A 15,379-nucleotide genomic window follows, 5' to 3' on the forward strand; every position below is an offset into this window, starting at 1 on the left:
CCTTAGATAATGTAAAAGCTATGCTAAAATCTAGTAAATTGGGAGATGCGTTTTGGGCTGAAGCTTTACTATGCTTTACTTACACTTTTAATAGAATTTGTCATAAAAACCAAATTAAAACTCCCTTTGAATTGTATAGTGGAAGAAAACCATCAGTCACTCATTTGAAAACATTTGGTTGTTTAGCATTTGTGGGTCAACCAAAACAGTTGCGTAATAAACTTCAAATGAGAGCTAAAGAAGGGATTATGTTAGGATATGCAATGCATACGAAGGGTTATAGAGTTTGGCTTAAAAACGAAAGGAAACTTGTAGAAACAATAAATGTTCGTTTTGACGAAAGTGTAATTGGTGTGGAAGCTGTACTGGGCACCAAATTCATTAAACGCAATTTTGCTAGTTTTATACCGGAACGTCCCGATTTGGGCGGAAGTTCTTCAGATGAAGACATAGGTAATTCAAGCTTAAAACCCGATTTAATTCCGTGTAAAAACATTTCATGGATTAGAAAAGTTGTACCCCGTCCAGATAATAGTCGAACTGATATTTATTATAACATTGAAGGAGTAAATATGAGGTTAAGATCCTATAATGATGTAGAAAATTATTGCAACAGCAATAATATTAAGTATGATAAGGATTTATTTAATTTCAGTGGGAAAAATGCTTTTTCGGGTAAAGTTTCAAATTTTCAGGTTAATCATAATATAAAACATGAAGCAAATCATATTGAAATAAAAATTCCTAAAAGTTATAAAGACTTATCTCGACTAGTGATGGTGATTTTTTCAGACGTCCTATCCTGTTGCCTGACAGGAATGAACTAGTTTTCAAACTCATCGAAGAGACTCATCGGACCTACAGCCATGTAGGTGTACAAACACTTGTCACAACCCTTCGTGAAAAGTACTGGATTTTGCGATCAAGAAAAACCGTTCGATCAGTTGTTTCTAAATGTGTAATTTGCCAAAGATTTAAATCCAAATCTGCTACGACGATGTTTGCTCCTCTTCCAGAAGAACGTGTGCGAATATCAGCAGTGTTCGAAACAACTGGAGTTGATTTAGCTGGCCCTTTGGTTCTGCGAAATCTTGACAAAGTTTGGATTACAATCTTCACGTGTGCCGTGCGGTACATTTCGAACTTGTTTCGGACATCTCCACGCAAAGTTTTCTTCTCGCATTGAGACGATTCATTTCACGTCGAGGTCGAGTAAAATCAATCTATTCAGATAATGGCACAAACTTTGTTGGTGCAAACAACGAACTGAAAAGTATAGACTGGAATGTCATCATTGCTCACTCAGATTTGAAAAAAATCTGGCATTTCAACCCACCTACCGCTGCTTGGTGGGGGGGGAGGGGGGTTGGTGGGAGAGGGTGGTAAGAATGTTGAAGGAATTGTTGAGACGCAATTTAGGAAAAGCGTGTCTTAACTACGAAGAACTGTACACCGTTGTGTGTGAATGCGAAGCTCTACTTAATAGTAGACCTCTTACTTACCTCTCCGAAGAACCATCAGATCTAGTGCCATTAACTCCTTCTCTCTTTTTACAGGATCAGACTGAATTTTGTGTTGATGATCTCCATTAGAATGATATGCAGAATCTTCGCAAACGCGCGAAACACCTTCACTCCATTAAGCAAAAACTAAAAACCCGTTTCTATAAAAAATATATTTCGCTCCTTAAGCAATCCAGACACTCTCATCAATCCCCACTTGAAGTGGGAGATATGGTTCTAATCAGTTCAGATAATAAAAAACGTGTTGATTGGCCTCTAGCCAAAGTAATTGAAATTTATAAAGGACGTGATGGTGTTTCCCGAGTTGCGAAGGTTAAGACTCAAAATGGCGAAATAGTTCGACCATTTCAACGATTATTTCGTTTAGAAACAACAGGTATTGCAAGTAAAACTCTGAGATCAACAGTCAAACCTGTTAAGCTGTAATCTTCAATTTTGTATTATACTTTAACTTTTATTTAAAATTTTTGATAATTTTAAACTTTAACCTTTTGCGGTTGGAGGATGTTACATCTTCCTTCCATTAAACTAAATTTTTACCTTGCGATAGATGGCGCAGTGTGCGCATCTGTAAGGATACATAGCTTTTCTCTTCAGTCTTTTGTTTGTTGTCGTTTCGTTAAGTTTAAATAAAAAACACTAAAAAATATTGGCTCGCACTTATTCATTTCAAACCAATAGCCAAAAAGATCCCGAGATACAAAACGGTGTGAGCAACACTTTATCTGCCTAGGCCACTAAAGCATTTATATTTTAAATTAAGAAGAATGGCTAAAAAATAATTAAAATACAACCAATTTCATAATTAAAGACACTTACTTCCTTGGAACACCCAGTACGAGTAATATGAATCCGGCCTTTCACACTACCACTTACAATGATATTCAATTGATGTGCTGTAATCTTCTTAATTCTACAATCAAAATATCAGCGTTAAATTAATTTACTGTTAAGGCAACAACAAGTATAAAAACACATTTATTTAAAGGTAATAACTGATTACATCATGTATAGTTACGACTCTTTAGAAGAAAAAAAATAATTTAGTGATTTTTAAATTAGCTAATACTAATTTCAAATAAGCTAATTCATTCGAATTATTTATAGAGCCATATAATAAAATACTGAAACAAAAAAATTTTGATAAGATCTAAAAACAAGCTAAAATAAAAAGGTTAAAATTTTATATATACGTTGCAATAAATTTAACTTTCCTACAAGCACAATTACTTTAACTTAATTTTTTTAGTGGTTTTAGGACACAAAGCAAGGAGGAAAAAAATACATCCTTAATAAAATTTAACTTAACTAATATCTCATGCAGGAACTTTTTCAACACAAGAAATGCTACATTCAATACTATTTCTGAATGGAATGGAGATTAAACCAACAATAATCAAAGTGACTACATAAACAGTGAATACAATTTTTTCTTGGCTAAGCTTACATTTTTCTTATTTGCAGTGGATATTAATTATATAAGTCCTATCTTTCTATGTATCATTGTAAGCGTATAATATAAAGTGTTATAACACTTTCACTAGTTATAAGATATGAAAAAATTATTTTTTTTTTTGAAATTTATTTAATTAGTCCTAAAAATCAATTTAAAACACTAAATTTGATATAAAAAAATCAGGAAATTCTAGCAAATAAATAATCACAATTTAGCCACATTACTCGAAATGGCAAAATTAAAAAAATAATTAATTAACGCTCCTTGCACAGTACCAGAATAATGCTCAGTAGCATGAATATAAAAATAGTGTATTTTTAGGTTCATGCATAAAAATACAATATTCTTTGTACTTCTTCATAGGACTCATTCGAGACTTTAAAAGAGGGCAGGATGCTGGAAACTAAAATGAGCACATTATTCTCAAATAGCAAGGCTAACTGTTAAAAGTTAAATGACTCATTCTCAACTTCAGATAAAAAAAAAAAGTACAAACATTGGATAAATGTAAAAAAAAGGAGTTTTTTCAAAAGAGACTCATAAAATCACAATATTCTTTGTATAATCACAATATTCTTTGTATGAAGAATATTATCACAATATTCTTCATAGAATTCATTTGAGAACTAAAAAAAGGGTATGGTGTTTGAAAATGAAAAGAGCACATTATCTTCAAACAAAGGTAAGTTGTTAAAAGTGAAATTTTTATTTTCAACTTATTTCATATTCTCAACTCATATTATTTCAAGGCTCTTAACTCTTTATTTTAAAAAAAAATTTAATTTTCGAATACAACAGAAAATCCTAAAAAAATATGACTGCAATAAATTTGAACACACTAACAATCGGTTTAAAAATGAGTAAAACTCTCATATTTTAAAAATCATGAGCTTTCAAACCAGTCAACAAAACCAGGTAGAATTTCTTGAAATTGAGCTTATCAAAAATTAATAACATAAAAACTTGATTCTAAATTAGGGAATTGTAATAGTAATATTTAAAAAATTTTTACTTTGAAAACGATATTGAAATGACAAAAAAAGATAAATAATTGTAAAAACTGACAAAAGTCTTAAGATTTTCGGCCTAATTCCCTCCTCACAGGTTTGTTTATTTATATTCATAGCTGCCAACATGGATAGGAAAAAAAAGCAGATTTTACAAAATATAAATTTCATGATAATTGTTGCATAATGAACTAAATACTTTAAATATTGGGAATTTTAGGGATTTTTATAGTCATCAAAATAGAAAAACTGTAATATTTTCCAGTAATGATTGTCATTAGATATGCTTGAAATGCTATGTATTATGTTTACTCATAATTTCAAATATTTATATGCATTTAATTCATCAAAGATAGTTAAAAGATTTTTTAAATTAATTCAAAAAGAGAGTTCTGAATAAAAATAAACCGAGCATTTTGAACAAAAAAAGTATTGAACTAATTTCTATAAATGAGTTTCGCTTCATTATGTATTAGTAATACTAACTTAAATATTTAAGCAAGCAATAATCTGTGCAAAAACTCTAATTCAATAGTGAATATTTTTAGGAAACTTCCTCAATTTTAGGGAATTTTCTAAAATGTACAAAACCAGGAGAATTTTAATTAAACCAGTAGACCAGGTAGTAGTAGAACAAAAGTAGACCAGGAGAAACTGGCAAGATCCAGTAGAGTTGGTAGCTATGTATATTTAATCGATGATCATAGAAAATTACATCATAATGGGTGTTGCCTCTGCTACCGAATTATTCTTGAATTTCACCACAAGCGTTGGTATGGTACAATTAAACAACTACACTTTCCAGGCATCTAGTTAAAAGGAGATGTGCAGATGACATTGTTTTAGTTCCTACGACTATTTAAAATGTATTAAAAACCATAGATTTTTTAACCCCTTAAGAAGCATAAAAAAAAAAATTCAATATCCCCTTTATGAAAATCCAGTTATTTAGAGTATGGGTACTGAGGGAGTGCGCTGAGTTATATGAGGCAACACATTTTAAAAAAAATTATGCGTTCAATTTGTTTGGTTTTTTAAAAAAAATAATTTATGTGTGTGTTAATTCAATACTTTTCCCCCGGCAGGCAACCACAGTCTATTTTTTGTAATCAAAATAGATACGGATATGAAAAAGAAAACATAAGGAAACTTACGCTTATAAACAGTAATTTATTCTTAATTAGATAATTAAAAAAACTCAAAAAAATTTTTACTTCAGAAATTAGTATCAATGAAACAATTAAGTAACTATGTCAGTGGGATGATTGTGCTTGATGGTTCAGAGCCAGTTTCTTAACACTCAGTTCAATATTTTTACATGAGGTGAAGGTGCAAGTCCCCAAAGCACGATTTCGAGTCTATTTTATTTTTCGTGATTAGATCCATCACAGTACTGAACCATAAGTAGGAGGAAGGGAAGGCAATTAAAAAAATTTAACGATAGTCCACACTTCAAAGTATGATCCAGACTGATGTTACCTTGAAGTCAAAATTCTGTGAGACGATCACCTTTTCAAAGTTTCCTTAAATAAAAAATCAAATAATTCCTCCTGAATCTGAACCTCTGCTGTTTCAATATTCATAAAAGGGTTCATAAGGAACTTGCAGAGACAAAACATCTTTAAGAAAAGTCCATGTGCAAAGAGTCAAGGTGTTGATAATATTCTTATGTATCATCAGATGGAATTTCACCTTTCTCTTTCCAGATCTGATAAGATTGGAAATCGGCTAAACTCATTCCAAGTAAAATTCTGCTTCCACATTTTTTTTTAGAAAGGCAAAAATAATTGATTCTGTAGTGATCAAATTGAGCTCGTTACCTTCAAGTTCTTAATGCCATTAAATTTTGCAAATAAATCAGTCATGTATGCAACTTCTATCATAAATTTTAGCAAAATGTCTCACAGAGCTACATCTCTGAGTCTGAGGAGCTCAAGCACATAGTCGAAAATATTCCAAAACCTATTGAGACAGGCACCCTTGCAAAACAAGTGAATCTTGATGTGTAGTAGCAAGCAATTAAATTCTCCGTTGTTTTCTCTTACACAGCTGTATGAAAATCGATCGTTGAGAGCATTTCTGCAAATTTTGTTTACAACAGGGATAATATATTCCAATGACTGATGTAAACAGTCGCTAAGATTTTTTCCGAATAAATGCTGTCTGTGAATCACGCAGTCAACAGCTAAAATTTCCGATACCTCCCTCTTCAAAAGGGCAATTAACTAATATTTCCTAGAAGAGAGAAGGCCTCAGCAACGGTTATCATAAACAAGAAATGTTATCCTTTAGTAGTTCAAATGTAATGACATTCCTTGTATCTCCCCCCATTGCACAGATTAGTAGCTCGAACACAGTGACATATTTCTTATTTTACCTCCACTGCATAGTCTATTAACATAATTTTATTTGGGAGTTTTAAAATTAAATTGGAATAACAGAACATGCTCAACGGCCCCCCTTACCTCCATAACATACCGACAGACCCACAGCATACTAATTATATTGCAATATTGATATTAAATATTTATAAAAATAACCATTATTTTACGAAATACCAGAAATTCATACATTGCTTTGTAAGTTTTCCCCTCAGAAAAAATAGGGCTAGATATGTTTTGAGTAGAAGACTCAGCATTTAGATTTTTCTTATTTGAATCTTTTGAAGCAGGTATACTTGTATCACCATCTGTCACTGTCTTAGAAGACTTTTGTTTTGTGTGTTTTAGAGATAGTTTCTCCTTTTTATTGGAATCATGATCTTCTAGCTTTTCAGGCTAAAAAAAAGAACAAACTTTAATACATAAAAATGAACCCAATTATATGAACATGTATATAAAACTAACTTTTAAAATATAGAGAGACAAATATTACACATTTTAACTTTAAACACTTTTTTTCTTGTACTTACCCAATAAAGTAGGTGGTTATTAGGAGCATTTAATGTGTTTTATAATTTATTGACATTTTAATAAAATAAATATAATGCTACACAGAATTGAAAGATAATGAAAAGACATGATATTCTTATTTATTATCTTGGTCTTGCACAATCTAACAATGTTCAAGCATAAAATAAAAAATGGAACACCTTAATAACTTTTTATGTAATGATCTGAATGATTTGACGCCTGAACTTATGGATGATAATGAATTGACAGGAATATGTTCTGAATGGGGAGGAGTTTTTATATCGCATTTATTGAATTCTGGAATCAATTCTGGTGGATGAATTTTCTAATGAATTCTTCAATGACAATAAGCTTTTTTTCTCTCTTAAAAAATTTCTTAATTTCAACAGTTGTAAAGACAGTTAACATTTCTAAATAATGTTTCTCAGCATTCATTGAATATCAGCATTAACTTATGATCACTAATCTACACATTCATTCTTGTTCTCCTCATTGGCTAATAAAAAATGTCAGGAACCACAAATATGCATGGAATAATTGAGATCTACCTCTAAACAAAGATATATTAACAACAGATTTTGGTACAGTTGAACCTTGATCCATCATTCCTGCATCTTTTGTTTTCCCATGTGTATAGCCTTGTTTTTAGCGGTCTCATCAGAAATGCTATTCTTATAATGTTAATAATATTCTGTCTAGATTGTTTTGAAAATTAACTAATTCCCATGTCTATTGTTCAGGAATTTCCCCCAACAATTAAGAACATCGAAGATCTTTTTTCGTTTTGAGAAGAAAACCAGTAACTCTTGATGCTAATGATGGAGATAATAAGGATTTGTTATAGTTAGGGTAAAACATGTTAAACAGCATGCTTGATATTAATGTATCAGTTGATAAAAAATTTGTAATTTGCGGTGTAATAAGTTCAGAAATAGTTGGAAAAGCTGAAGAAGTACAATAGATGGCAAAATGAAATCACAAACAGTGCTAACATTCGCCAAAGGTTAAGAAACAATGAGCTACGTTCTACATTCAAGCAAGCATACAGGAAACATTTTACTAATGTCGAAAATTTGTTATTTATGTTGAGAAGAAAAGAAAGCGTTCAAATTAAAAATTTGAAATAACTTAAAAAAATAAGTGTGTTCATTCTTTTGCATCAATAGTAATTTTGTATTATGGTCAGTATGGTATAGTTTTCATTATGGTATAGTTTTTTAATTATAGTTCTTTAATTAAATTATTTTACACTTATAGTAAACTTATTAATTTTAAAATTCATTATCTCTTTATTACTTTTGTACATTTTCAAGTCATTCAGTATTATTTAATTTAGACCCACATTTATCGGTTTCCCGAATCTGTCGTTCACAAAGAATGGTTCAATGAAAAACAATCGATTAAAGTTCTATTGTATATGCATAAACATAGATATTTTTTTTTTTTAAAGAATACAGTTTTATAACCATCGTTGAACAGCTGACTCAATTTTCGTATATGACTACTAATGTTCAACTATGTAGCCTTGTAATTTTGATACAATCCAGAAGACAAGGAAACTCCCCAGTACCCCCAGAGGTTTGATTTGTAATTGGAACATGGAGGACTTTGAGACTCGACAGATTTAATGTGCATCAGTCACCATTTACTATACGGGGAGTCTTCATTCGGCAGGGATCGAGCCCACAACCTCTAGGACATGGGCCCAGTGTCCTACCTACCAGGCTATCCTGGCCTTTAGGTATACAGTTAGTAGAAAGGATGAAACTTACATTTAAAGACAGTTTCAGTTTCTTCTTTAATGGATTACAGTATATTACAACACATCTGACAGTCTGCCCTATGTAAAAAATTGCTGTATCTGGAATGTTTTCCGAGGTTACAATTCCCTAAAAAAAATTAAAATAAAGTGTTAAAACTAACATATAAGCAGAAAACAACACGGGATAACATTTTACATTTAAACAAGATAAAAAAGAATAACCTATTATATTACCTATATACATCAAATATTTATACGGATTTTTTTTAAAGATTATTTTCTTATTGATTTAGATTATTAAAAACTTCAAAATTAATTTCGAATTATCTTTTACTTTCATTATTTAGTGGAGGTTTTAAATTTGTGACAGCCTTCACCTCTTATTTAGATAATTTGGTGTACAGTAAAATAATTTTTTCCCCAAAACAACAAAAGAAATTTCGAAAAAATCAATTAAAACTTTTTTCCACTAGGTCTTAAATCATGTTTTTAAATAACAAATTATTAATAATTTAACATTATGAAATCAATCAATCATTCTTACACAGGGTTCGTGATTTTTTTGATGTTTCTAAAAAAAAAGCAGATTTTTTTTTATTTAAATCAGATTTTTGTTGATTTTTATTCAAATACACTGAAAGAACTTTAATTTATGTTAAAAAGCTCTGCAAATGTTTAATCAAAATTAAATTAATATTAAAACTATATTTTAGAAGCTCTAACTTACTAAAATAATTTTTCATTATAATACATAGCTTTGAATGCATAGCAACCATTTTGAAACAAATGCATGATTGAAATTTAAAGACTAGATGAAATAGAGAATTAAAGAATACTTTAGTGGTCTGTCTAGGTTTTTCTGAGAGGTACTTATTTTGTGAAAATTTAGACATCATTTATAAAAATTAAAAATTTTATTATAAATATTAACACAAAAATATGGATTTATCGTTTCTTACGTTACACAAAATTAAAATTTCAAAAATTTTGTGAAATTATTCTACCGTTTTTCCTAAAGTTGAATTTGTGAAGGCTTCCTAAACGCTTCCTGTACTTTAACTATTAAAACAAAGTTTCAATCAGCAAACCAAAATTTTAATTTAAAATTCTGTGTCTTTTTTTCCCCCTCTTGATTTTTAAAATGACAAAATAAATGTAACAGATTGTGTTTATAAATGTAGTCATTCATCAAAAAATAAATAATAATTAATCTATATATTTTTATATTAAAATATTCATTTTTAATCCTATATCAAAATAGATAAGTTAAGGTAAAAAAAAAATTTTAAAAATCTATTTACTTATTTGAATTTTTTTTTTCCTCACAAAATTTCTTTATAGAAAATCTGATAATGTCAAAGATACTGTAAACATATAATGAGAAAAAAATACCAATTAATAACCCTACTGCTTCAAATAGACTTTGAAAGGGAAGAAATATACTATATCAGGAAAAAATTATCTAAATTCATCAGCCTTTTTTTTCTATTTTTTGCATATTAGGGTAATTTCTTTTTAATATAACCTCAAGCTTCAGAAATATACATTTTCCACCAATAAAATATAATGCAGATTTTAATTCCATGCCTTTTTAATCAAATGGCAGAATTTTAATTAACATTATTTGCATTTTTTTGAGAAAAAAAAATCATGTTTATTAATTACTTTCTACAGCTATGCGAGTCCATATTAAGACAGTATTAAATGTTTACTTTCTGTACTTTCAACCTCAAGAATCAAAAGATTTTTAAAAATGTAATTTCAAATGTGTTGGAATTTAACATACACCAAGAAAGAAAGTAATTTTGTCAACTAAAATTAATTGATGCAGCAATTTATTTAAAATAAATTTTAAAACCTTGTAAAGAAAATAATAGAAGTACCAATAATTTAAAACTGTTTTTTAACTTTTAAAATCAATATATATATATATATATATATATATATATATATATATATATATATAATCAGTTGATTTAAATCAATGATTTTTTAAAAAAAAATCATTTGATTTAAATCATAGATTCTCAACCTTTTTAACGTTGCCGCCCCCTTAAGGAGCAAAAAACATTTCAACGCCCCCCTTCGTGAAAATGCAGTTGTTTAGAGCATGGAGACGGAGGGTGGTGTGCTGAATTATAAGCAAAATCTTAATTTCTTTACGCTTTAAATTTGTTTGGTCTCTTTAAAATATATAATGTGCTCATTAACTCGATAATTTTCTCGCGGCAGGTAATCGCAGTCTATTTGTTATAATAAAAATAAATACGTTCAATGAAAAAAATACAGCAATGAAACTTATGCTTAAAAAAATAATTTATTCTCAATTAGATAATTAAAAAAAAAAAAAAGATTTTTAACACTAAAAAGTAGTATCAGCGAAACATTCAAGTAACTATGTTAGTGGGGTGATTGTACTTAATGGTTCAGAACCAATTTCTTAACGGTCGGCTCAATACTTTTAGTGAGATGAAGACGCTAATCCCCTCGTTGCACAATTTTGAGTCGATTTCTCCTTTTTGTGATAAGATCTGTAACAACATTGATTCCACGTTCGACAAGCTAGGGGGAAGGGGAGGCAATTAAAAAAATGTTTAATGATAGTCTACAGTCCAGGATAGAGACGACTGATGTTACCTTTAAGCAAAAATTCTGTGAGAAGATCATCATTCCAAAGTTTACTTAGTTAAAAGTTCAACCAATTCCTCGTAAATCTGAACCTCTGCTGTTTCAATATTCACAAAAGGGTTCAGAACCCATAAACCCATTGAGGCACTTCTAGGGAACAAAACATCTTTAAAACGGTCAGAAAAGTTCATGTGCAAAGAGTCAAGATGTTGACAATATTCTTGTGCGTCATCAGAGTGAATTTCGCCTGCTTGGCTGAACTCATTCCAACCAAAATTCTGCTTCTACGAAATGAGTTTTTTTAGAAAGGCAGAAATAACTGATTTTGTAGGGATCAAATTGAGCTCGTTGCCTTGAAGATGTAAATTATCACCCTTAAATTTTACAGAAAAATCTGTCAAAGTCTATCTTAAATTCTAGCAATCTGTCTCTCAGAGCTACATCTCTTTTTTCGAGGAGCTCAAGCATAGAGTCGAAAAGATTCCAGTACCTATTGAGACAGAGGCTTTTGGAAAGCCAGCGAATCTCGGTGTATAGTAGCAAGTGATTGAATTCTTTATCGTTTTTCTTTCACAGCTGTCTGAATAATCAATCGTAGAGAGCATTACAATGAATTTTGTTCACAGCAGATATGACATATTGCAATGATTGATGCAAACGGTTGCTGAGATTTTCCCCTACTAAATGCTTTCTGTGAATCAAGCAGTGAACAGCTGAGACATCTGGTACCTTCCTTTCCAAAAGGGTAATGTCGACCCACCATTGCAAGAGCCTATCAGTGGTAATAGACATAATATTCGCAAGATGAATGCTTTTCTCTTTAAAATAATCTTTGAAAGTATTAAAAATACATTTACCATTGATATCTACAATCAAGCTTCTTGCAAAAAGCATCTCTTGAATAGTTTTTCCTACCTTTACAAACCGGACCTATGCCTACAGTAAGGCCTACATTATCTGGCAAGATTGATTTATCAACTTGAAGGGAAAATTCGTTGGATATCAAAAGTTTGCGTAAAGAAATTTCAGCGTCTTCAGCCAATTCATCATTTCGTCGCCGCACTGTATCGTTGCTTACGGGATATTTTTTTATTACAATGGATGCGACTGGATGGTGTAAAACTGTTTCTAAAACTTCCTTGACAAACGGCAGTATCAACTCTGCTCCGATGGTATGAGCTTTCCCAGATTTAGCAATAAATTTTGATATATTATAAGAAGCTATTAAACCATCGTCACATTTTTGTGATGAGGTTGCTAGTAACCCAGACACCGACGGTGCCTTCAGAAGCGTGAAAGAAGATGTTCATGAAAAATGTCAAATCTTTATTTTGTTTGTCAGGATAAGTTTTTTGCAAATGCTCCTGATAACGGTAAACTTTCATTACCTCATTAGATAAAACTTTATTACAAAGTAAACACATGGGTAGTTGAGAGTTCAACAGTGATTGAACAAATCCCAACTTCAAGTATGTGGCACTGTATTGATGATACCTCTTTTTATTAACCGACATTGTTTGTGGCAGAGGAAAAAACTGTAATGAAACTAAGAAAAACCATTATAAGAAACACGGGTCAAATCAAAAATTCATACTGAAAGCGCAATGACTTCAATTTTCACCAAATGGCTTGAATAAGTCAAAGGCAAGAGGTACAGACTCATGCGCTGAGGTGTGTTGGTTCGGATCGGAGAATAGGTGCCGTATAAGCTCGTTTTATTGCTGGTACAAATGGTGTATCGGATAATCTTTATTTATTATATTAATTTAATTTGTTTCTCTTTAATATTAATTTTAGATTAATTTTATTTATTAAATAAATCTTAATTTAATAATTTTATTTCTAAATTTTAAATTTGAATGACAAAACATGCTCATCGCCCCCTACCGCCCAAAACATACCCAACGCCCCCCTACTGCCCAAAACTAGTTCACTGCCCCTCAGTATACTCTCAACGCCCCCAGGGGGGCGGTATCGCCCCCCTGGGGGCCAATGGGGGTAATTGAGAACCAATGATTTAAATCAACAAACCCTGATCTCACAATTTTAAATTACTAATGTTGCATTATTGTTATTGAAAATAATATGTTTTTAGACTATAAGGTACTTATGGTGCATGCAAAATAATAACTGAAGCAAAATAAAAAGTAGTATTGCCAAGACAGGTAGAAATGCAAATGTCTCGTACAGTTTAAAGCTAATTCAGCACCTAATTTTCACAGATTCTCAATAATGCTTTGTAGCTACATACAAGTAGTAAATTTTTTTTTCTTGTTTCTAAGATTTAAGTTTAATTTTATTTTAAATTAATTTTCTGCTTTAAATTTATGTCTCACATGACATTTGTGTAATCCTAAATAATTAAAAGAAAGAAAAAATTGTGCAGTTAGAGCAAATTATACACATATCTAGCTTTCATTAAGTTAGCAAAATTTTCAACATGATCACATGTACTTAAAGTATAATTATTGCGTATTAATACTATATATCTGGTGAATATATATGAATAAATATATTGCATGCACAAAAGAATTTAAAACATCAATTTCAAAAAATTTTAAAATAAAGATTATAATTACTTAAGTTAAAAAATTCTTTTCAATATACATGAATATAATACAGAGTAACTAGTAAAAGCAAGCAATTACAAGAAGATACATACCTGTACATTGTTGAAAAATAATACGAGAATATAGCCCTCAGTTTTCTTTACGATAACACCTTTGTAGGCTTCACCTTTAACAGCTTTTTCATATTTATCTAACAAATATGTGCTAGGAAGACTTAATAAGCTTTCTTTACAAGTTAAGGCCAAACCAATTTTTGGATTAAGAGACAAAACCTGAAGATAAAATAATTAAATCTAACATTAAGAAACAAAAGATTTTTAAATCACTTTGAAAAATTAAATGTTTATAATTTTTTTGTACTTAAATATAAAAAATATAAACTTTACGTATCATAACAGAATAAATAATTGGTTACTCCCTTAGCTATTTATAAATAAGTTTTATAGAAACTTTTAAAGCAAAATTCAATTTTGCAAACTAAAAATTTAATTTCGCTTACGGTCAGAGTTGACATGATTTAAATAGTATATGAAAGAATGTATACCTAAATTGAGATTGTTTCGAAGTCTGAATTCATTGATAGAGAAATTTTTATCCAGCCAATAAAGAGAAATGGTTAAATCTGAAATATTGATTAATGCTCAAGGAAAAAAAAGTAGAAAGAGAGAGACTAAAGGTAAATAAGAATCAGGTGTAATTTTTCATTAGTTGCATGCAAAATAATTTACTGTTCTAATATAATTTAGTTTTACGCTTATTTAAATGCAAGTGCGTAATATGTAGTTAGTGCATCAAAACAATGAAGATCAAGTGAAATTTTTAATGAATTATAATCTGAATTAATTTATTTATTGTTAGATATCTAACTGGCATATTGCTTCACTTTCTTTGCAAATCATGAAAGGGTTGAACTCGAATAAAAATAACTATAATTTCTGTTATTAAGCAAATCAGTTAGTAACAATTGAATAATAACATTAACCATTTTAGATGGAACTATCAAGTATTAGTAACAGGTTTTATCAAATAAATGTTAAAAAAAGAAGACCTGTTTGGGATGCTAAATTAACAAAACCCTTAAAATTGTTCAAGCTGGTATAAAAATAAGAATTGCACAATTGAAAATAATAATTCAGGCTATGTAGTGAGCGAAAAAGGAAATTTTTTTAAATAAAATTAGGTCAAAATCAGGACATTTTTTGGAATAGTATACATATACAAATTTACTTTTAAAAAAGACGAAATTAAAAAAAGGCATAATTTGCACCACTTAAGTGCAATAAAAGCAATTTTCATAGCAAAAGAATAATAAAACATCCTACTTTGATTTTAAAATTTGAATTATCATATGTTAGCAATTTTAAGAATTGTTAGGGTTTATCATTTTTAAATCATTTATCATAATCATCAATTCAATTCATCATAATAATTTTTAATGTTTATCATTTCAAAATGACTAAGTTTTGAAGTGCAACAAAAGCATGCAATCAAAAATTAATGAATAAGCTCTGAATTTAAAGA

General features: G+C 29.8%; 1 protein-coding gene across 1 annotated transcript in view; it reads right to left on the minus strand.

Annotated features, from left to right (window-relative positions):
• The window catches only part of LOC122268403 (protein RRP5 homolog), an 86,807-nt gene that overhangs the window by 21,037 nt on the left and 50,391 nt on the right, over positions 1-15,379 (minus strand). The window contains exons 14-17 of the mRNA XM_087155479.1: positions 13,951-14,130; positions 8,671-8,787; positions 6,558-6,763; positions 2,343-2,436 (exon numbers count right to left, since the gene is read on the minus strand). Of these exons, the coding sequence (XP_087011605.1) occupies positions 2,343-2,436; positions 6,558-6,763; positions 8,671-8,787; positions 13,951-14,130 (597 nt within the window). The remainder of the gene's footprint in view (positions 1-2,342; positions 2,437-6,557; positions 6,764-8,670; positions 8,788-13,950; positions 14,131-15,379) is intronic.

The sequence above is a fragment of the Parasteatoda tepidariorum genome, chromosome 11 (assembly GCF_982258835.1).
Source record: "Parasteatoda tepidariorum strain Cologne lab strain chromosome 11, Ptep-v5.0, whole genome shotgun sequence".
Classification (NCBI taxonomy): Eukaryota; Metazoa; Arthropoda; class Arachnida; order Araneae; family Theridiidae; genus Parasteatoda; species Parasteatoda tepidariorum.